The following is a 19,672-nucleotide window of genomic DNA, read 5'->3' as shown; positions in this document are numbered from 1 at the left end:
TCACTTGCGAAGACCACTCACAATCGTGAAAATAAAATAAAAATATGTAATAACAATAGACTCTTACAAACGTTGCTTATCCGTGAGTTCCACTCTTTAATGTAGTCTACTCTTTATTTTATTTCATTCTCACGATTGAGTGGATTTCACGCAAGTGAGATTTTGCGTTGGCTCTTATTGACTTCTTTTTCTCGCTGATTCTTACCAGTTACTTTCTCTATCCAATCTACATACGCCCCAACACGTATATTGACAGAGGGTATATTCGAAGCGCAACCCGTACCGGCAGATATAATGCCTGTTAGTACGAGATTACCCGTTCTAGGATTTCGCCATAAGAGTGGTCCGCCGCTGTCCATCTACAAAAGATTCGGAAATTAGAAAATGCCGTGATTACACGAGCCTCGTGCGCTATATTCAACACATTGACCATCGCGTCGATTTGTACTGATTGTACGAGAGTTTGGATGCGTTAAAAATACGATAAAATAAATGTAATTATTTCGAGACGCATGTGTCTTTCAACTCGTTTCATTGCTTCTCTATTGGCCATGTAAACAATTCTCTTTAAACAATGCAATCAATTGTATTGAGTTGTTTGATAAATTCGTAGAGGGATTTTTACGAAAAACTCAAGTTCGACACCATCATAGTCACAGTTTTATTTTTTACGTTTCTTCCGATAAATTGTTACCCTTGAAAAAACAGTCAATATATTATTGAATAAAGTTATGCCAAAGTATGAAAAAGTATCGGCCTTCGCATATATTTCTAAAAGTTTATCGAACAACTCAATACTTAATACTTGATGGGATACATCAGTGACCATCACGAAGTTAACTCACAGACAATCCCTCGATGCAAAAAATTGTGTTTCTTTACCTGACAAGCATCCTTGTTTGGAGTATAAGTACAAAGATGATTGTTTGTTATATAAGGATAAGTTCTTTTGCACTCCTGAAGGCTAATTGCGTTCAAGTCCACTCCATGCAGCACTGACGCCTTAAAACCGCCATCTTCCAGCAGACCCCAGCCTAATCGTTAAAAAGGATTAAAGCGGACAGTCGTGTGCGATGACGATGAAAATGACCGGTAAATACTAACCCAACGCTGTCAAGATAGCACCGTTAAACGAGTCATATTTATGCTGAAATGGTAGGCAAACTGGACCGACTTTGGTACTATATTGTATCGTGCCTTTAATTTTACACACAGCTATGTCGTTTATAACATATGTGTAGTTAGGATGCATTACACAACCTTGTATAAGGTACAGCTTGGCTGCCGAAGTGTCGCGGCCTATTAAGAAAATTATGCAAAATCCCATTATATTGAGTAATTGCGTATTTCTCTTTTTATATTTTATTTTTATAAAAAATATTTTGCGATGCGTTATGTATTCTAGAGGAAAATTAAGAATATACAGGGTGAAAACTATTATCACTTTGAACACGTCAGACGTAAGATACAATTGCATGACTTGACTCCAGAATACCGAAATCGTAAACACTCGCTTTGGTTCTTGAGAAATGATTAGCTCGATGTAAATTATATTAAATTATATTTTATATTAAAATTAAAATTTTATTTTACCTGTTTTAAGATCATGGTCGCCAATAAGAACGCCGAATTTACTAAGATTTCTCCCTTTTATACAATGAGCCGCTGTCACTACAAACTGCTTATTTATTATAGTCGCGCCGCAATACAATTCTTTCTTCTCACTATCGACGAGTCCAGCCATCATGGGATATTCGTTTACACCGGTTTCTTCGCCACCAACTATGGCAGGTTTATACTTGGGCTAAACACATAACGAAAAGTAAAAGCGGACTCTTCGAGTGAACTTTGAACGTCCGACTCTTAGCCACGTTAATGTCTTGAAAAAAAGGGACGAGCAAGGGTCCATGTCCTTATTGTGGAAATACATTCATACTTACCGCATTCTTCCAGCCGCACTTGCAATTGTTGTCAGACTGTTGCTCTGTTCGCATTTGGCACAAAAATCGACCCCCTCGTGAATAATACGTCGAATGGAAAAGTATAGTCACGTTTACTCCCTCGTAATTAAAATTGTTGTAACCGCAATATGTATTTATATTTCGTCCAGAAGATTGAATCGAAAGGCTCTCTCGAGCACAGTTTGTGCTCTATAAAATAACGCGATAAGTCACTTATTCCTTTCTTGTTCTACTTCGCAATAAAAAATTGTGTGTTAATAACGGTTCACTGAAATTTTTGTGTTACTTTAACAAGGTAAATATGTGAAAAAGTAATATGTTAATAACGTGAGCGTGTTAAATTAACATATATTTATGTACTTCTTAACGTGTTCCCCAAATAAACATGAAAAATAACATAAAAATTTCAGTGGGCTGGTTTTTAACAAAAAATTTGTAACTCTAATCTAATGACTATGTTTGTCCATGTAAACACTGAATCTAAGACGGTTAAATTATATTCAAATGCACCCAATTATCTCCATTTCTCTGTGGTGCGTAACTTTCACAAGCAAAATATTTATACAACACGTTTAATGCAACTTACCGGAGGTATTTCAATAGTACAGTTCACCTTTATGGCGGAAAAACTCGTTGCTTGCCATGCACAATACCTCTCGCCCACGTATCGATTAGGATACTCCTGATTATACACATAGTACGTTTTCCCAGGTTCCAAGTGTTGCAAATAGTTACATTGTGACTGACTTTCGCTCAACGACAAAAGAGACAGCAGTAGACCGAATGTTACCACTTTAACTAGGAGGAAATAATATTTTCACCATTACACCGTCGTGCACGTACATAGATCCTCTTAGAATTTAAGCTAAACTATTTTTACTGGAACAGCAATTTAACTTTACCGTTATAACAAGTGCCTGGTTATCAAAGCTTTGCGCGAAGTTTGTCGAGATCAATACGGAAGATCTACTTGGCGAACTTTGCTCAGTTCGGTTATAGTTGCGTTCAAGATCGCGGAAAAATGAATATACAGGCGCATCGAAATGAAACCTTAGACGGCAAAGCGCAGACGATTACTTTTAAATTGAATCTTTCAAATTTGTCGAGAGAAAGAGACGTTCAACAGAAGTTTAATTACTACCTTCGTGTCGTTTCGTAATAATTTAGTAATTCAACCATTCATTTAAATCGTGTCGGAAAGTTTGCGAAATTCCTACGTGGAATGTGTTCGAAACCGTGCGCCACTTGCCGAAAGTTACAAAGGAGATACCGATCGATCGATCGTCGATGTACCGTCGCGATCATTTGCACGTATGGTTGCTCTCGTGTAATATCGAACACCATGCGTATTTTCCGCTATCGGTGTGAAAAGCATTCGCAATATAATACCTGCTCTCATTGTACACCCGTCGAATGATTCCCAGCGAAATGACTACGGACCGAACGCCTTAATAAGTTGACTTATGTCGCCCCGGCAAACAACCACGCGTGGAAGAAGCGGCTGCTTTTATCCTGACGCGAAGATAAGGCGAAGCGGAAACTGATAATACCTGAACTGCCTTATCTCGCTGTTACAGCTCGCGAGCGAATTTACTGTCTTCGGAATAGCATAAGTGCGAATCTCACGAGACGCTCCCGTCGCGAATACCTCAGGTATGCGGAGGTGCTTTTACGAGGCCTCGCCGTTGTCGGCGAAACCGAAAACGAGATCCGAACGAAAACGCAATTCTTGCTCGAGATGCTATCGAATCGGCGCTGCAAGATTCGCAAACACTTTGGTCTACAACCGGTCGTGTTGAGCGTAACTTTTTTATGCTGTTAATCATATTTTATACGTAACTTAATAAAACGCGTAATATTATTACAATATCGATCATCAGTGATCAGCATATTGAACATGTTAATTATCATGATCTCTTTAGAAATAAAATATCATAATGAAAACTATAATATACGTGATAACACTTCCTTGAGGAAGAAAAATTCAGCTTTAACTCGGCCGAAAAGTGTGGCCTTACACGCAAATATTCTTCTCTTCGCTAATTTGTGCATCAATAACATCATGTATATTACAATAATCTTCTTATCTTGTTAAAATAATTTATCCTCTCTGTACTTCTTATGTCGTCAAATTAGTTTAATTTAATTAAATTTAATTAATTTATCCTTATGAACACAGTTTAGTTAATAATACGTATTAGAATGCGTTATGCAACACTCGATATTGTCGTCTTATCATGTAGATATATCGTAAAAATAGAATATTTACCGTCTGTCTCGCGGGTGTGTGATGAATGATCATATTGATTAATATTTCGATTCTTCTCCGCGCAGATGTACTCGGTGTGAAACGTCACCTCGTATCTCTCAGACATGCAAAAGTCGGACAATTAATTGACGTGTAGAAACAGCTGAATAAACCTTTCGCGAATAGTCGCTATTTCGATATTTTATCGAATGAACTTCGAACGTGACACATATTATAAATGTATTTGCTTTCTGATAATTTTGTCACAATTTTGTCAGCTACAGAAAGCCGTTGAACTGTTTTCCTCGAAGTTGCAGCTGTACAGAGACGATTGGATCTTTCCGCGGCTCGAAATGTGATCCGATAACACTATTAAAAATGTCCTTAAAAGTAATAGCGTTTTTGCTAGTAAATTTAAGAACCTTATATTAAGTTTTATAACTTTGAAGATTTCCATAACAGTAGTGTTTATAGTCATAAAATAGTCGTAATATTTCATATTCGTTATAAAATCAAAGAACAAATATAAAATTTAATATTTTTCCGTTTTATATTACATAATTTGTTTTGCTTAGCTTTCATATTCAATTATGACACAACACGTTATGATATATTAGAATTGTTCTAATATTTAATAATACGGAATTTGACAGCGATCTTCTGCGGACGCCTCGGAGACGTCGGACATCTTCGCTCGTTATATGTTCCGACTAAGAAAAGATACCGTTAAAAAAATCCACATTAAATTTAATAATCTAGTTGTGAATTTTTTTTTACCTAATTAAGTTATGAAAACTAATAATTTTTAAATCGATATATAAAGCTGTGAAGAGCTAAGCACAGTTATTATAGTGCCATATTAAATAAATTAAACGCTATTATCAATAGTCAATAATAAGTTTACTAATTAAATAATATTCGAAATAATTAATAATAATTTTTACATAATCAATGATATTACATTTAATAACGTATAGTTATGAAATGACATATTCTGAATCCACTATTCTGGTAATAAAACTTTATAATACTACCATAATACTATAATACTACCATAGTATAATATTACCATAATGGTGTTGTAACGATATAAAGTAAAACGATATAATATAAAATTATTAATGGTATTATAAAATTTCAGTAACACTGTGAGAAATATTAATCTAGATTATAAGTTATTACAATACCATTATGAAAAATGAATTCAGGATATGCCTTTTCATAACTATACGTTATTAAACGTAATATCAAATTGATTATTAATTTTCATAACTTAGTTATATAGAAAAACTTCACATAATCAGATTTTAAATTTAATATTGTTTTTTTAACAGTATATATATATACATATATGTGTTTCCATCGCCCAGAAAATATCGCGCTTGAGTCATTATTTTCGGCCGTAAACGGTTCAAATGTTCTTTCTCGATGAGATAGACGAGAATCTTGTAAACTCGTCTCTTCGTGTCATCTTAAACTTTAAATCGACGTCTTTAGCATTTCGAATTCATCGAGTTCGAGTCAAAGGTATCGCTCGCTCTTTCCGAAATCTCCGCCGCCTGAGACCGTATTTTAAGAGACGTTACAGTTTACTTCGTCCCGACGGAATTCAAGGTGAAAACGAACCCGTTGAGATATGTTCGCGTCGCGACGTATAAATTACGGATTAGTTACTACATTATTCACTATAGCACTCCCGCGCACCTCCCCCCGTTAAAATCCTGCTATAATAAAAATTTATCACCGCCGGATTTAAAAGAGACCTTTCTCTCTCTCTCTCTCTCTCTTTCCTCCTCGATTCTCTTTCTTTCTTTCTCTTTCTTCCTGCGATTGCAATTTTCACGTACCTAGGAAAAACGAAAAGACATTTCTCAGAATCGATTTTCTGAAGAAGTGTCAACAGCAACAAATGCAGTACCTGTTTGTTCTCAATATGGAGAAATCCGGTTTATTGCTCGAAACAAGCCTTTCTAATGATTTCGTGCGACAATCATATATAATCGCAACTCAAGATGAGAGAAAGGAAGAAAGACATCGCGAACATATATGAAGCTGCGTATATGAAGCTGCGTGATTGATATTCGGGAAGTAAATTGGTTGCAAGTATATGATTCAATGATTTATTCAATCCCGCATATATGCATAGGGAATAGATCGTTTCACGGACGATGTTTTCGTTTTCACGAAAAAAGGAGTTAGCTATCCATATAATGCAACTGAAATTTAGTTACCAGATTTTACCAGAATTTAGCTGCCACAGCTAAAGCTTAGATATATGGATGAAAACAATAGATAAATTAGCTAAATTTGAGTTGTATCATACGGGTTTTTAGTTAATTTTTACCTGCGGGACTTAGTTTTTAGCTATGGGAATTAATTCTTTTTTACCGTGTTATCGAGCTTTGCAGACTGTCAAACTGTATGATGCAGTTATGCAAAAACAGGCGCAATATATTACGTAATTTGGTTACAATTGCCTTTTTTAGACTTGTAAAGATCCTACGGGAAATCGGGAAAAAGACGAGCGCGTTCGGATCATCTCGGATAGATGTCGAGATTTTTTTCTCTTTAACAGATGTAACGAGAAAAGTGTGTGTACACGAGTACGTATGAGTAATCGAATCGAAGAGAATATAATTAGGTGTATTAATGCACAAGATTATTTTAAAATATTCGTTATTTAATTTACTCATTTAGATCGGAAATATGGAGAAATATACCAACGTCGCGCGGCGACGTTATCGATATTTTGTCGTAAGATTCGATACACCCGCGCAGTGCACAAGAAATGCTCCGAGCGACACAATAGACGGACCAAGCATTGAATACGCTAAATGATTCTCGATGAAGAAGTAAGATATGAAATAAACTGTCTCGCAAATGACCGATTTAATAGTGTGGCTTTGAACGTCTAGCTCTCACGTACACTTCATCTTCTCGGGAAACTTCCAACGAGGCTGCAACGCCGGGGCACACTCGTGTGCAACGACAGGTAACTTTTGCGAACGATCAAACAAGTGGCTCGCACCAATATGAAGTGTATCGCGTCGACCGTTTCCTTGACAAAATGTACAAAAGCGCAATTGTTTCCCGATACTGTTCCGCCATTTGGCGTCCATTCGTGATAATATGGCGCCACTTGTTTCAGATATCGCCTTGAAAATACACTACATCTCTCCATTTCATTTTTATTTTCACGCGCATAATAACGGCAAATAGCTCTCCTGGAAACGACAAATGCAATAGACGGGCTATTGGCGGTAATAATTTTTTGCATGAGATAAACGTCGAGCATGGTTTTGAATGACGTATTAAACAAATCGAATTATTTGGTTCATTAGTTTGCTTTATTTGTAAATGTGTGACTTGTTTAATTTAATTTAAAAATTAACATTTATAACTAAGGTGGTTGAATCAAGTTACAGGAAAGTATTTTTTTCAGTAAATAGTAAATTTATACAGGGACTTATATATTGTGTTTATTCGTAATCTATTTCATCCTTTATTATCGTCGCTGAAAATCCGGGCAATATAATTAACTTAATTTAATATTATAGAGCAACTTGATCATTGCGTATAATCGCTTGTGTCTCGCCGCGATAATTATATAGCTAGAATCTCGCTCTGTTATACAAGTCGGCATTAATATTATATATTTATAGTGACACACAACATGTTGCAGTCCAAAACGTTTCACATATATGTGTGTGCGAGGATAAACACGATGCAGCGTTTATATCGTATACACGCAAAACGGCCGCAAATTTATTTAGGCCGCGTTCGCGGCTCTCGTTCCGCGAATTAATATTTTGCTCGTGTTACGGTATGCGCGCTGTATTAACTTCACGATCATTTTTAATCCCGTTCGTTTTCGGAGGTCCGCTCGAATCGACGATTCCGTTGAAAGGCGAATCGGAAACTCATGATATAAGGAAATGATAGCAATATAGCACAGATATAAGCGAAGCATATAAAAAAGTGTGGGGAAGCATCCCAGTAAGCAAGTAATCACTTACCCAACGTAATTCACAATGAAAATTTTAAACACGTAACGTTTTTAAATACGCAATAAACTCTTAAGGTTATATAACATTATTGTCAACAATATTCGACTTAAATATCAAAAATAATACTTCGGTCATTTTAACGTTTAGAAACGTTATATTATTAAGTAACAGTTCCAAAATATTTATAAAATATTATGTCAAAACGTTCACAAAATCCACATAAAATCGTTGTTTCAAGAGATCGATTGAATGTTCCTTGCTTACTGGGAATATTATCGTAGATATCGATCAATATTCCGCTCTGTCGCGAACATTTTAAAATACCAGCAATTTTTAATTAAAACTCTCCCGATCGAGCTATGTTAAGACTGACTCCCGCACAGTAATGCAGCGATCTGCCGTTAACGGAACGAGAAACACGGGAACAAACGCGCCGAGTCGGCCGGCGCGAATTCGCAGGGGAGCGCAAGCCGGCGGAACGGTGTGAATCCCCGGACGGTCCGTTATCGCGCCGTTTACAGCCTCACGGCAGCTGTTACTTATCCAAAGTACGTTAAGACGCACACACCGGCCGCGTACGATGAATAATGCATGTGACGCGCGTTGAAATCCCGCGTGCGTACGTATGCATTTACACACGCATATACATTTCGAGCGCACGCCGGGTCGGCTCGTAGTTGCAGCTACACGGATGCTGGACGCACGTCCCCCGGCTGAATCGATGGAGCACCCCTTCACCCACCCACTCACCTTCAGCCTCTGCCTATCTAGTAGCCTCCCCATTGGCATATCCTTCTCGCTCGTTCCGTTCGCGGCATTCATTTCGTTTCCTCTACCATCCCCTCTCTTCTGTCTTTTTCTCTCTGTTTTCATCTCTCCGCCTGTCCATCTCTCTCTCTCCCTCTCTTTCTCTCTCTCTCTCTCTCTGCCTTTCTCCAGTTTTCTCCCTCTCGCGCGCCGTCTCCGTCTTCGACCTCATCCCGAAACCCTCTGGTCTTAGATTTTTCTCTTTTCAAAGAATCACAACCTCTGCTCCCTCTCCCCCGTTTCTTCTCCCTCTATTTCTCTCTCTCTCTCTCTCTCTTTCTTTCTATCGCTGTTTGCCAATTTCATCCATCTTTCTTCACCTGTCCTTTCCTTGCGCGACTCATGCGCGTTGCCGGTTCGGCCCTTCCTTCGTGTAATCTCCGCAACGTATTGCTCACTCTCCGTCGCTACCAGCAACCTCGTTTCTCTTCTTTGAGAGAGAGAGAGAGAGAGAGAGAGAGAGAATCTACTATATCCTTATATCTTCCTCCATCTCCGCCGCGATCCCTCCTGCTACCGATGCCCAACTTTACGCTATCTCTTTATGTTAGTTCTCAATCCGCTCGACCAGACAAAGTACAGATCCACGGCGGTAGATAACCGTCCCTCGATTAATGCTGGCAATAACCCGCGGCCTTTTCCGCGTTATCTGTGCTGATACACGTTCGATTATCAGATTTGAATGACGGAAATCGGAATATTTCAGTGAGATACGCACTGTTAATACTCGGTTTATTATAATTTTCAGTGTATATTCGACGCGACTACGTGGAGAGTAATGTATCTCCGTTCGCTTTTTATTAATGAAATCAAAGATGTACACGCGTGAAATGTAGGTCAACAAGCGACGCGAAATATGAAAATTGCGCAACGTCGGGACAAAGTGAAACTTTGTCTCCGAGCACGACTCGTGGGAAATCTGGGCGATTTGAATTTCGTCGAAAGAATTCCAGCGAACCTCTCGATAAAGCACGGCTAAGTTAGCGACGGACTTCTCCAAGTAAAATTAAATCGCTCACATTCCCCGGCCGAGCGCGGGTCAACCGGCTCGCATTTCTACCGCATCAAAATGCAACATGTCATATTCGCGGAACGCAACTCTCGCATGAGAAGGATAGGAATACCATACCGGGGACATAATTTACATACGAAAGCAGTTTACGTATCGTCGCGTTATGTAAATACCTTTAATAAACAAAATAAACACGTGGTATATAATATAGCACGGTATATACAACACGAGCAAGAGTGACGAGACTCAAACGTTACTCCGTTTACCGTGGAACCCAAGTACACACAGGGTGTCTCGCGATAAGTGTCGTTAGCATCTAAATAACCGAGTAGAATAGGTAGTTAAATATACATTTGAAACAGTCGAGACCAACCATTATAAGCGACACCATAACGTTTACCATAACGTATAATCGCCACGGTAATTTCAACGAGGGCGACGAGTTCAGATAATTTTGCGTAAATTATTACCATTCAATCGCTCGCAGTAAAAACAATTTGTATTAAAAACGGCCCACTGAAATTTTGTGTTACTTCAACACGGGGAGTGCTGTTAAAAAAAAAAACAAATATAACGTTAAATTGACATAGGAAAAAAAAATGCTGTTGAATCAGTAAAATTTCCAACAGTAGCGTAATTAGAATAAATATCCTTGATTCGATGGCAAATATCATTAAAACTAATATGTTACATATTACATAGCATCAATATCAATAATATAATTATTAAATTAAGAAGATTTGCCCAGATTACACGTGCCGTTGAAAATTCGACCGACAGTATTATTTTCCATGCACACTCACTTTATCGACATTATATTTGTGTACCTTTCAATACATTCAACGTGATAAAGTAACACAAAATTTCTGCGTTTTTAGCACACAACACTTTTTACCGTGCTTGTATTATTTTGCAACGCCCAGCAATATTTTATATTCACCGAGGTGTTCCTTTGCAAAACACGGCTAATGTATTGATGGAAGGCTTTTATGGCGCTATTTTACGGCGATATTTATAAAATAAATTCAAACGTGCTTGTCTCTTTTTGCTCGGATTCCGCACGCGCCGCAGGACGTTTTACGTCCTTCTACATCCAATAGTCCTCGCATCCTTTAATTTGGAACGCGCAACTCGGACTCGGCGAAAGGTGCTTCCGATCGCGAACGAACGCTGCGTCCAGTAAATGCGATCGCATTGTTCTGCTGAACCTTTTAAGCCTTCCGTAGGATTCTCCAAGTTATTACGGACCTCCTATTGAATCGCCGTCTGCGGCGGAAGTAGTATCCTTTCCTGGCGATTCTTCCCGCGCTGAGTAATCGGTTCTTCAATGCGATCAGTAACGGTATCGACGTACGATATATAGATTGGTAGGCTTTATTCGTAAGCTTCGAACGAAAAAGAAAGAAAGAGAAAGAGAGAGAGAGAAAGGACGAGAGAGATCGTTCGACGGCCGTTCCAATTATCCTTCCTAACGTTCCAATTTAACCGTTATATGGTGGCCGTCGCAAAACTGTCGTGTAATAATTTAACGGAGCATCCTGAAGCGCTTAATTGGAACCGAAATTTTTGGTACGAAAATGAAATTGAGATCGCAAAGGTCTAATTGTGAGGCGATCGGAGTTCATCGGAGTCCACACTGATATCGCGTGGATTTTTCCACAAGGTTTGCATGTAACGATCTATTAGTAACTTTATAATTACTTATGATTTTAACAATAAATTGGCCAACAAGGTTTCTGTATCCGGAATGAGAGTAAGTGTTCTCGAATGGTGTTTTCGTCTACTGAACACGAATCTGTTATCCAAATTTGGCTATTAGGGAATCTTGAGAAAAACGATGCCGTAAAGGCCAAAAACGCCAATTTTGAGGATTTTCATGATGCAGCACCGGTAGCAAATTTTTTTCCTACATCTCATTAATACCGCACATAAATATTAACTTTTAAATAGCTTTAAAATATATTTCGCATCATTTCTGTACGATTTTTCATTTTCCAGGTACAGCTAAAATTCAAAACACTGGTAAAAATGCTATTGAATGCGCGCGACCAATGTTTTTAATTTTAGCTGTATCTTGAAAATGAAATACTGAAATAATATGAAATGTATTTTAAAGCTGAAAGTTAATAGTTTTGACATTAATAATAATCGAAATGTAGGAAACAAATTATTGACAGTGCTACAGCGTCATGAAACCTTCGAAATTGATGTTTTTAGCCAATTTGACACCATTTTTCTCAGAATAGTGACCCAATAATCAAATTTGGACAACGAATTCGTGTGTACAGCAGGCGAAAACCACTCGGAAATATCTATTTTCACTCCGGATACAAATAAAAAGTTGACATTTTTTGACTATTATAATCAGTCCAACAATGATTTTCGCAGTTCAACCGATATTGATTTTTACAATCCAGCATTTAGTATTTCGTTTCTTTGGGTATAATTATTACGTACCATCGCGACTAACTGATATCGACAAGTTGGATATCGATAATAAATTACGCGCGAATTGTTTAATTTTTCGATTTAATCAAATTTTCAGTAAAAATTTGAATATTGCGAGGTAATCAACATACTGTTACTTTTTCTAATTTTTAAAAAGGAACGCAATCGCAACCTCTATATTTCTGTCTCGCTTAGGTCTTAGAAATCATTATCATGCTATCGTTATAGCTAACTAAAAAAATTATTCCTGATCCTAAATCCGTCAGAATTTGCTGCAGTTTGCGCTGCGAAAGCGAACGCAGTTTTAGGATGCGGGTTGCCGTGAAGGACCAGATCAGAGGCTAGTTTAAACTCTCTCTCTCTCTCTCTCTCTCTATCTCTCCCTTTAATCCTTTGCTGTCGAAAGTTGAGCATAGCTGTCAGAATGGTTCATGTTACTACCGCAAAGATCCACCTATACGTGCGTTTGTTCGTCAAATCTCCGCATCCGCGATCTAATTAACCAAGTCGTTCCCGTTCTGCTTCAAATCCCGTAGCAAAATTGCTGCAATTTCTTTGCCTCTTTATTTGGTGACGTCAAAAGTAGCGAGAAAATGCATGTAAAGAATTCTTGCATTATTCGTTCAATTAAAAAAATATATCCGCAAAATGACATTTGTGATCACTTCAACACACTTTTAAAATTGTCCGAACACTTTTCTTTTACTCGAACGATCAATAAATAGCTATATAATTAACTTGACACGGAATCTTCCTTCTTAACATCTTTTCTCATGATTTTGTCAATATTAATTTTACTACTATTTATTGATTTATTGATTCGAATAAAAGGAAAGTGTTTGGGAAATTTTACAAGTGTGCTGAATCGATTACAAATGTCATTTTGTAGATATATCTGTTTATTTGAAAGTAGAACGCAAGAATTTTTGGCATGCGTTTTCTCGCTTCTGACATCATCAAATAAGAACAGTAAAGGACTAAGAGCCATAATTCCTTGTAAGATCCGTTCTTATCGGTTATGATACGTTGATGCGCGCTTCAAAGCTACAACAGCTGGAGAAAGTAAAAGTGCCACTTCGGTAGGCTTGATTTCGATATGATGTCTGGCTGGATTATCGCGTAGTGAATTCCGCAGAAATATTCCTGAGATGGCTTAAAACAAGCCTCATTTACCCGTGTCCGGATTTCAAGTGAGATCGAAGCACGAGGATCTGACAGAACAATTTCCTTCGAATTAATGACGTGCGTCTTACATGAGACACAATCGAGTTTTTCTCCTCCGTCGTCTCTGAAGGGTCGAATAAAAGAACCATGAATTATTCAATAATACGTTCACATCGGGTTTCACATTGAACGTGTCTCAGATGTTTTAATCATCGTATTATTTATTACACTCACTGCATCTTTAAATATGTTCTCAAACTTAAACATTATTTTATATATCGGAGATATCTGTGAATTAAATTCGCTTGGATTTTCGTGGTGACGCAATTTCTCCGCACGAATTTATTAGAAATTTATTAAAAAAAGCAAATCGTCTCTATACGTACAAGAAATACCTTTCAAATCATTATTATTATAAGCATTATTATAAGCAAGCGTCACAGTTATATTCGCTCGGTGAAGTTCGATAAATGTCGCGATGCCAAAGCCGAAACGGAGAGTCATCCGCTGAAACGCTTTTACGAAAGACGATATCTGGGGAAAATTCTCTCCGTATCGCAAACCACGACGTCGCAGTCGTGGCGTCTCGTTTCAATTTCGCACCGATCCCTGGAGGTGGCCCAGATGGGCGAGGCTGGTTCGTCCGTTTGTCACCTGGCTCGGTGTCCTCGTATCTTACCGGAAAGTACTTGTCGCCTCGCGGATTGTCGAGATCGTACAAAGCAGGTTGGGCGTTCGCAAGAGGAAGGGAGGGAAAGAGAAAGAAAGAGAGATAGGAGGAAACAAGTCGGCCGACCCTTCGGGGAACGCTTTTCCATCACATCCGTCGCGTTTTTGTTCGTACCGCTCGTCATCGTCGACGTCTTCGTTGTCCCACGAATGAAAGGAGATGCCGTCATCCCGGTGATGTTCACGGTGCAATAAAGCGCGACGAAAAAGTGACCGAAGACCACAGGCACGAAGATGTCAATAATTGTAAGTTTTATTTCTGCACCGCCCGGGAAGGAATAGCGAATAATTCAGAACACGCGGCACCTCGCTGATACACTTTTGTGCGCGAAAGTGAGACAAAAGGAAAGACCGATGGAAAAGAAAAAGACGTGTGCGAAGCTTTCGCGGTCTCGGATGTGAAAATAATGCGTGCTTTCTGCGAAACATATCGATGCCAAGTTCCATATTTCCTCCTTAACAAAATTCAATCTCCTCACTGATATGAAAAATGTAGTAGAAACGAATCGAGAGGAAAAACTACGCGTTTTCGCCGTTTCAATCGTCGAACGCAAAAATATAGCGACGGTAACTTCCGAAAAAGCAATTATGAGGGAAATCACGGCGCTTTATTGGTTATTTTGCTGCATCAGATTTCCACCACGATGAAACTACGAAACTTTCGTTGAGAATATTTCCGTACAACTGTACACGTACAACGGAGATAATCTAGGTCGCAAAGTTAAATGTCCCACTCGGTATAGCACTCTAATGTTTCCCCACTTTTATTCGCGATGTACAACGGAAATGCAAACTATTTCAACGTTCACCCTTTACCTTTATAAAAGCGTCGTATATTTGGTAGAGAAAGAGAGAGAGGGAGGGAGAAAGGTAGGGGTGGTACTTTAGAAAAAGACGCCACGGGAATAAGCGATTAGAACTAATATATTGTTCGCAATCGCCCTCGTCGCACAAACATCGTTTCCATTCTCCGTGTGAATATTACCTCATCGCATATGACGAGAATATATGTTCTCTCATCGTTGCTATGCGTTAAATCATCATGATATATGATTATCGCTGCTCATCGATTAGTCAGTGAATTACGATTACTAACGCGCTAACGCATGCACGTCCAAACGCTTGGTCTATTTGTCCACAATCTGTCAGAGGCTTCTGACAAACAAACCTCGTTCATCACCGAATCATCCTTTCACGCCGTATTAGAAGCTATCTCTTGAACATCGAGTGATATTGAAATAAAATTTGGACGTAAACTGATAGCTGCTGTGAGAAAGTTGGTCACAACCCCACGATCGGTCGTCAGAAAGCGGATATACGGTGAAATAAATAAAATCAGNGGGGGGGGGGGGGGAGAAAGTGAGAGAGAGCGGTGGAGGAAGAAGAGAAAATGAAACAAAAATCAGGATGAGAGATGATGCGATAGGTGGATAGAGGATCGAATTTTTCTAAATCATCCCGACCAAATCCTCGCGTTGCGACGCTATCGTCTCTAGGAACGATTCGCCCCTGGAAATACTAATTCCAGCCAGAAGAAAGGACGGCGCGGCGGGTAATACTCGAGGGTGGAAAGAGAAACCGGGGGCTTCATTGATTTTGCCGCTTTGTCGCGGACAAACGTAAATTACATTCATGCCCGACTGCAGACACGTATTTACATACCTTAGGTACACCAAGCTACCCAACGGAGACGTACATGAACGTGCAAACGTACGACGAGAGGAGGAAAGCGGAGGAATGAGGGGTTGAGAAAGAAAAGGACGGAGAGAGCGAAGGAAGGAAACAGAAGAAAATGGAGGTGAGTAGAAGGAAAAGGTGAGAATGATAGAAAGAGAGTGGGGAGCAGAGAGTGAATTAAAGGTATCGTTACTGTCTGATCGAAATTTCGGTTTCGGTTACGACTATATTTTCGACGAAAAATAAAGTTTTCGGTTTAGTTTCGGTTTCGGCCGAAATTGAAAAAGAATGACTATTCGTTTTCGATTTCGACCGAAACTAAAAAAGGTGATATCGCTGAGTATCGCTACTTAGCGGGAAGAGAATCGCGACCGCGCTCAGATAGGAGCAAAAGGTGACGCGATGTCTGAACTCCAGCCGAAACTTGCTGCACCCGCGCAAGGACGAGGAGATAAGGCAGGATGTACTTTTCGCGTAGACAGCCGCTTTGTCTTTCGAGTACCATCGTTATGACCTGAATTGTGTATGCATGCTGCACCCGACTCGGGCACGTACGTATGCTGGGTGGCGCGCGTCGCCTGACAGTAAGTGCAGGCGTGCGGGGCAAAATAAAGCGGAAGATGTATTAAGATGTGTATTTGCTCCCTCGTTGTTTTCGTCGTTCGTGAGAAAAGGGAGATGATGAGAGATTAAACCGCGTCGCTTTGTATATTTTCGGAAGACTAACAGATCCATCATAAAAATGTCTTACGTCGAGTCTGAGAAAGAATTTTAAATTAACATTCCGCACACTACATCTAAATATATCGCCCGTAACACCGTTTGCGATCAACAAAATGTATTGTAATGTATCGTAACACTTTTGCATGCAGCATGATAGGTGAAATCGATCGCTGTAAGCAAACATAGAAAAACATTGAAAAATGCATTACATTTTGCTAATGCATTAATACACCAATGTGCAATGATTAATATCAATCTCATGTATTATTATGTAGGAAAATGTTGAGATGACGTTCATAAAAAATGAATACTATATGAAATACTTCATATATTTTATGCTGAAAAATATCAGAATAAAAAGTAAAATACTGCGAGAAGTATTCACTTTTCGATGATTTTACTGTAATACCTTTTTGCACAGAATGAACCGAGAAATAGATTTGTATTAAAAAGAAACTATAGAATTCTATTTAAAAAAATGAGGTTGACTTTGAATTATTCACTATACAACGAAGTTAAAGTGTGTGTCATCAACTTCTGTCCTTCTGCAACCCTTATAATTTTTGTTTGAAGTATTTTCTGCAACCCTTATAATTTTTGTTTGAAGTATTTTCTCTAACAAAAAACGATGTTTTTTTATATATTTAAGTATATTTTTCTAAGGTGACATCCTATATATATACACAGAATGAGACAATATAACTATTATCACCTTGAATCTTTGAAAAAGAAAGAGATTTCATTAAGAATAAGAATGAAAGAAGTTTATATTTGCAAAAAGTGTTCGAAATGCTGACCGTTGGTATTAATACAATTTCTGTTAGATAATTTTTCCCTTCTCTCATATCTCGAAGATACTTTAAGATGGTAATAGTTATATTGCATCACTCTGTATATATAATAAAGCGTAGTTATTAATTATATAATCATACTCAACCGCAATATGTTTTAATAATTAAAAGAGAAACCGGAATCCCGAGAGAGAAAGAGAGAGAGAGAGAGAGAGAGAGAGAGAGTCCACTTGAATCGAGATGGAACCCGTCGTAACCGCTCTTAGAGGAGAAATGTCGTCTCTGATTATGCAGTATACGGTGTGTGCTGTAATATTCGTATAATATACGTTCCACTTTGACTGCTTTCATTATTCGCCGCATCATTATAATACGACGTACAGCTAGTGCCGGCAAGTAACAGAACCCGTAGACGCGGTACATTGTGGTCCACCATCGCGTTACGTCCCAATGCAAAAACAGAGGTCCCGAGTTCAATATTATTAATCAAGTAATCGTTCGCATTAATAAAGCGAGTCCGCAGCAGTCTGGCGCGGCTGTGTAAATTTCATGGGGCGTAATTTTGAATGTAACCTCCGAGCGACGAGCACTTTTCTCGTTGGATTAAAGCGAAAAAATTATTCAACGCGACCTCACGTCGATTTAATTGCGCGTTCCCGAACAGTGCCGGACACACGGTTAATAATACTGTATTGTCCGGAAAATTCATCGTCGCTGAACGGTCGAACGGCAAAGATAAAACCAAAAGCTTGTAAATGTCGCGCATCGTATTATCGTAATGTTGTAATCGGCTAGATCGTAATTTCCATTTCAATTTGGCGAGAAGTGCATCTTCGTCAATAAATCGGTGAAAACTTTTGATCGATATTCGATTCGATATTCATTCGTGCTCAATTATCGCATCGAGGTGGACTAGTTCGATATAAATCGCTATGATAGCCGATGATCACAACTGGACCGCAGCAACAGCCGAACGATTTCCATTTAACGCGATGAATTCTTTTCAGAATAACCTCGGCTGTTTCAGAGGACATCTTGCGCCCGTTATTAAACGATAACGGCAAACGGTATTAAATAGTATTAAATAATCACCCGAGGAATTTCGATCGATACACCTGATACACCGGTCCTCCACATTTCGCTTCCACAATCGAATCACGCCCGAGAGCCCGCGAGTAAAAGGAACAAAAAGTTGTGAAACAACGTGCGTTGCGTCGAATTGCGTCACGAAAATACTTTGCGGAGAAATAAGTACACAAAAAGACCGCGGAAACGCTTTTCCCGCAGGAATGACATCGAATTAACTTGTCTCTCACTCGAATGCGCGCGCGCACGCTCGCGTGTGCACACGCGAGATTTGATTAGTTCTATTTTTCCCGGAGCATTCGCGAGCTTATTGCTAGCTTCTGATTACGGCATGTCGTGCATCCAGTCGGCAGGGAACCGTAATAACTAGCTAATTCAATCGCGGCAGAAGGTCCGACCGAGATCGAGCGTAATATAATTAAGCGTCCCCGTCGGATTATTTTCGCTAGGTTTGCTCGTTACCATCGCGTGTTAATTAATGCGCAGCGCGGGTAAGTCTGCGTGCAATTGGTTACAATGGTTACTTTCATCGGCTCGTCCGATAAATCCGAATCGTGCGGCGATGTAACGCGTATGACAGTAGAGGAGAAGGTGGTGTTACAACTTTGGTAGATATTATGGCCCCCCTTAATATTTCCACTGTTCTACATAGATGACGAATTCTAGCGATTACTTGTCGAATCATTTGTAGCCCGCCGTTACATAATGACGCTAATGGAAGGAAATCTATTGTATATGTATGCGTATATACAGATATAGTCAATTATATTTCTACTTCTACTAAATATTCGCCAAGGAGTGTTAAAGTAACCATTTTACTTGGGAATCAAGGTAAATATTATTTGAACGGTAGTACTTTTTTTCGTGCACGCTTCAATACGACGGAGAAGGTACGCAAACACACAACTAATGCAAGTGTTCCAATTAGAACTCATCGCATTCTCTGTGCCGTGTATCACGTGTTCCGCTGTTAGTTTCCGACATATATGAGAACTGACTGTCGTCTCCTCTAAGCATGT

At 38.9% G+C, this 19,672-nt stretch overlaps 1 protein-coding gene across 1 annotated transcript; it reads right to left on the bottom strand.

Annotated features, from left to right (window-relative positions):
* Window positions 1-100: 100 nt before the first annotated feature.
* On the bottom strand, window positions 101-2,063 carry LOC106745728 (venom serine protease 34-like). Its single transcript, XM_014621596.1, has 5 exons — window positions 1,941-2,063; window positions 1,594-1,804; window positions 1,105-1,299; window positions 883-1,034; window positions 101-359 (listed from the first exon to the last, which is right to left on the bottom strand). Exons 1-5 carry the CDS (start codon window positions 1,992-1,994, stop codon window positions 147-149), a joined length of 825 nt encoding a protein of 274 aa, XP_014477082.1. The 5' UTR covers window positions 1,995-2,063; the 3' UTR covers window positions 101-146.
* Window positions 2,064-19,672: the final 17,609 nt, after the last annotated feature.

This window comes from Dinoponera quadriceps, unplaced genomic scaffold, assembly GCF_001313825.1.
Source record: "Dinoponera quadriceps isolate SergipeBrazil2010 unplaced genomic scaffold, ASM131382v1 scaffold1658, whole genome shotgun sequence".
In the NCBI taxonomy this organism is placed as follows: Eukaryota; Metazoa; Arthropoda; class Insecta; order Hymenoptera; family Formicidae; genus Dinoponera; species Dinoponera quadriceps.
Note: the sequence above shows the minus strand (reverse complement) of the source record. Positions and strands in the feature narration are given on the sequence as shown.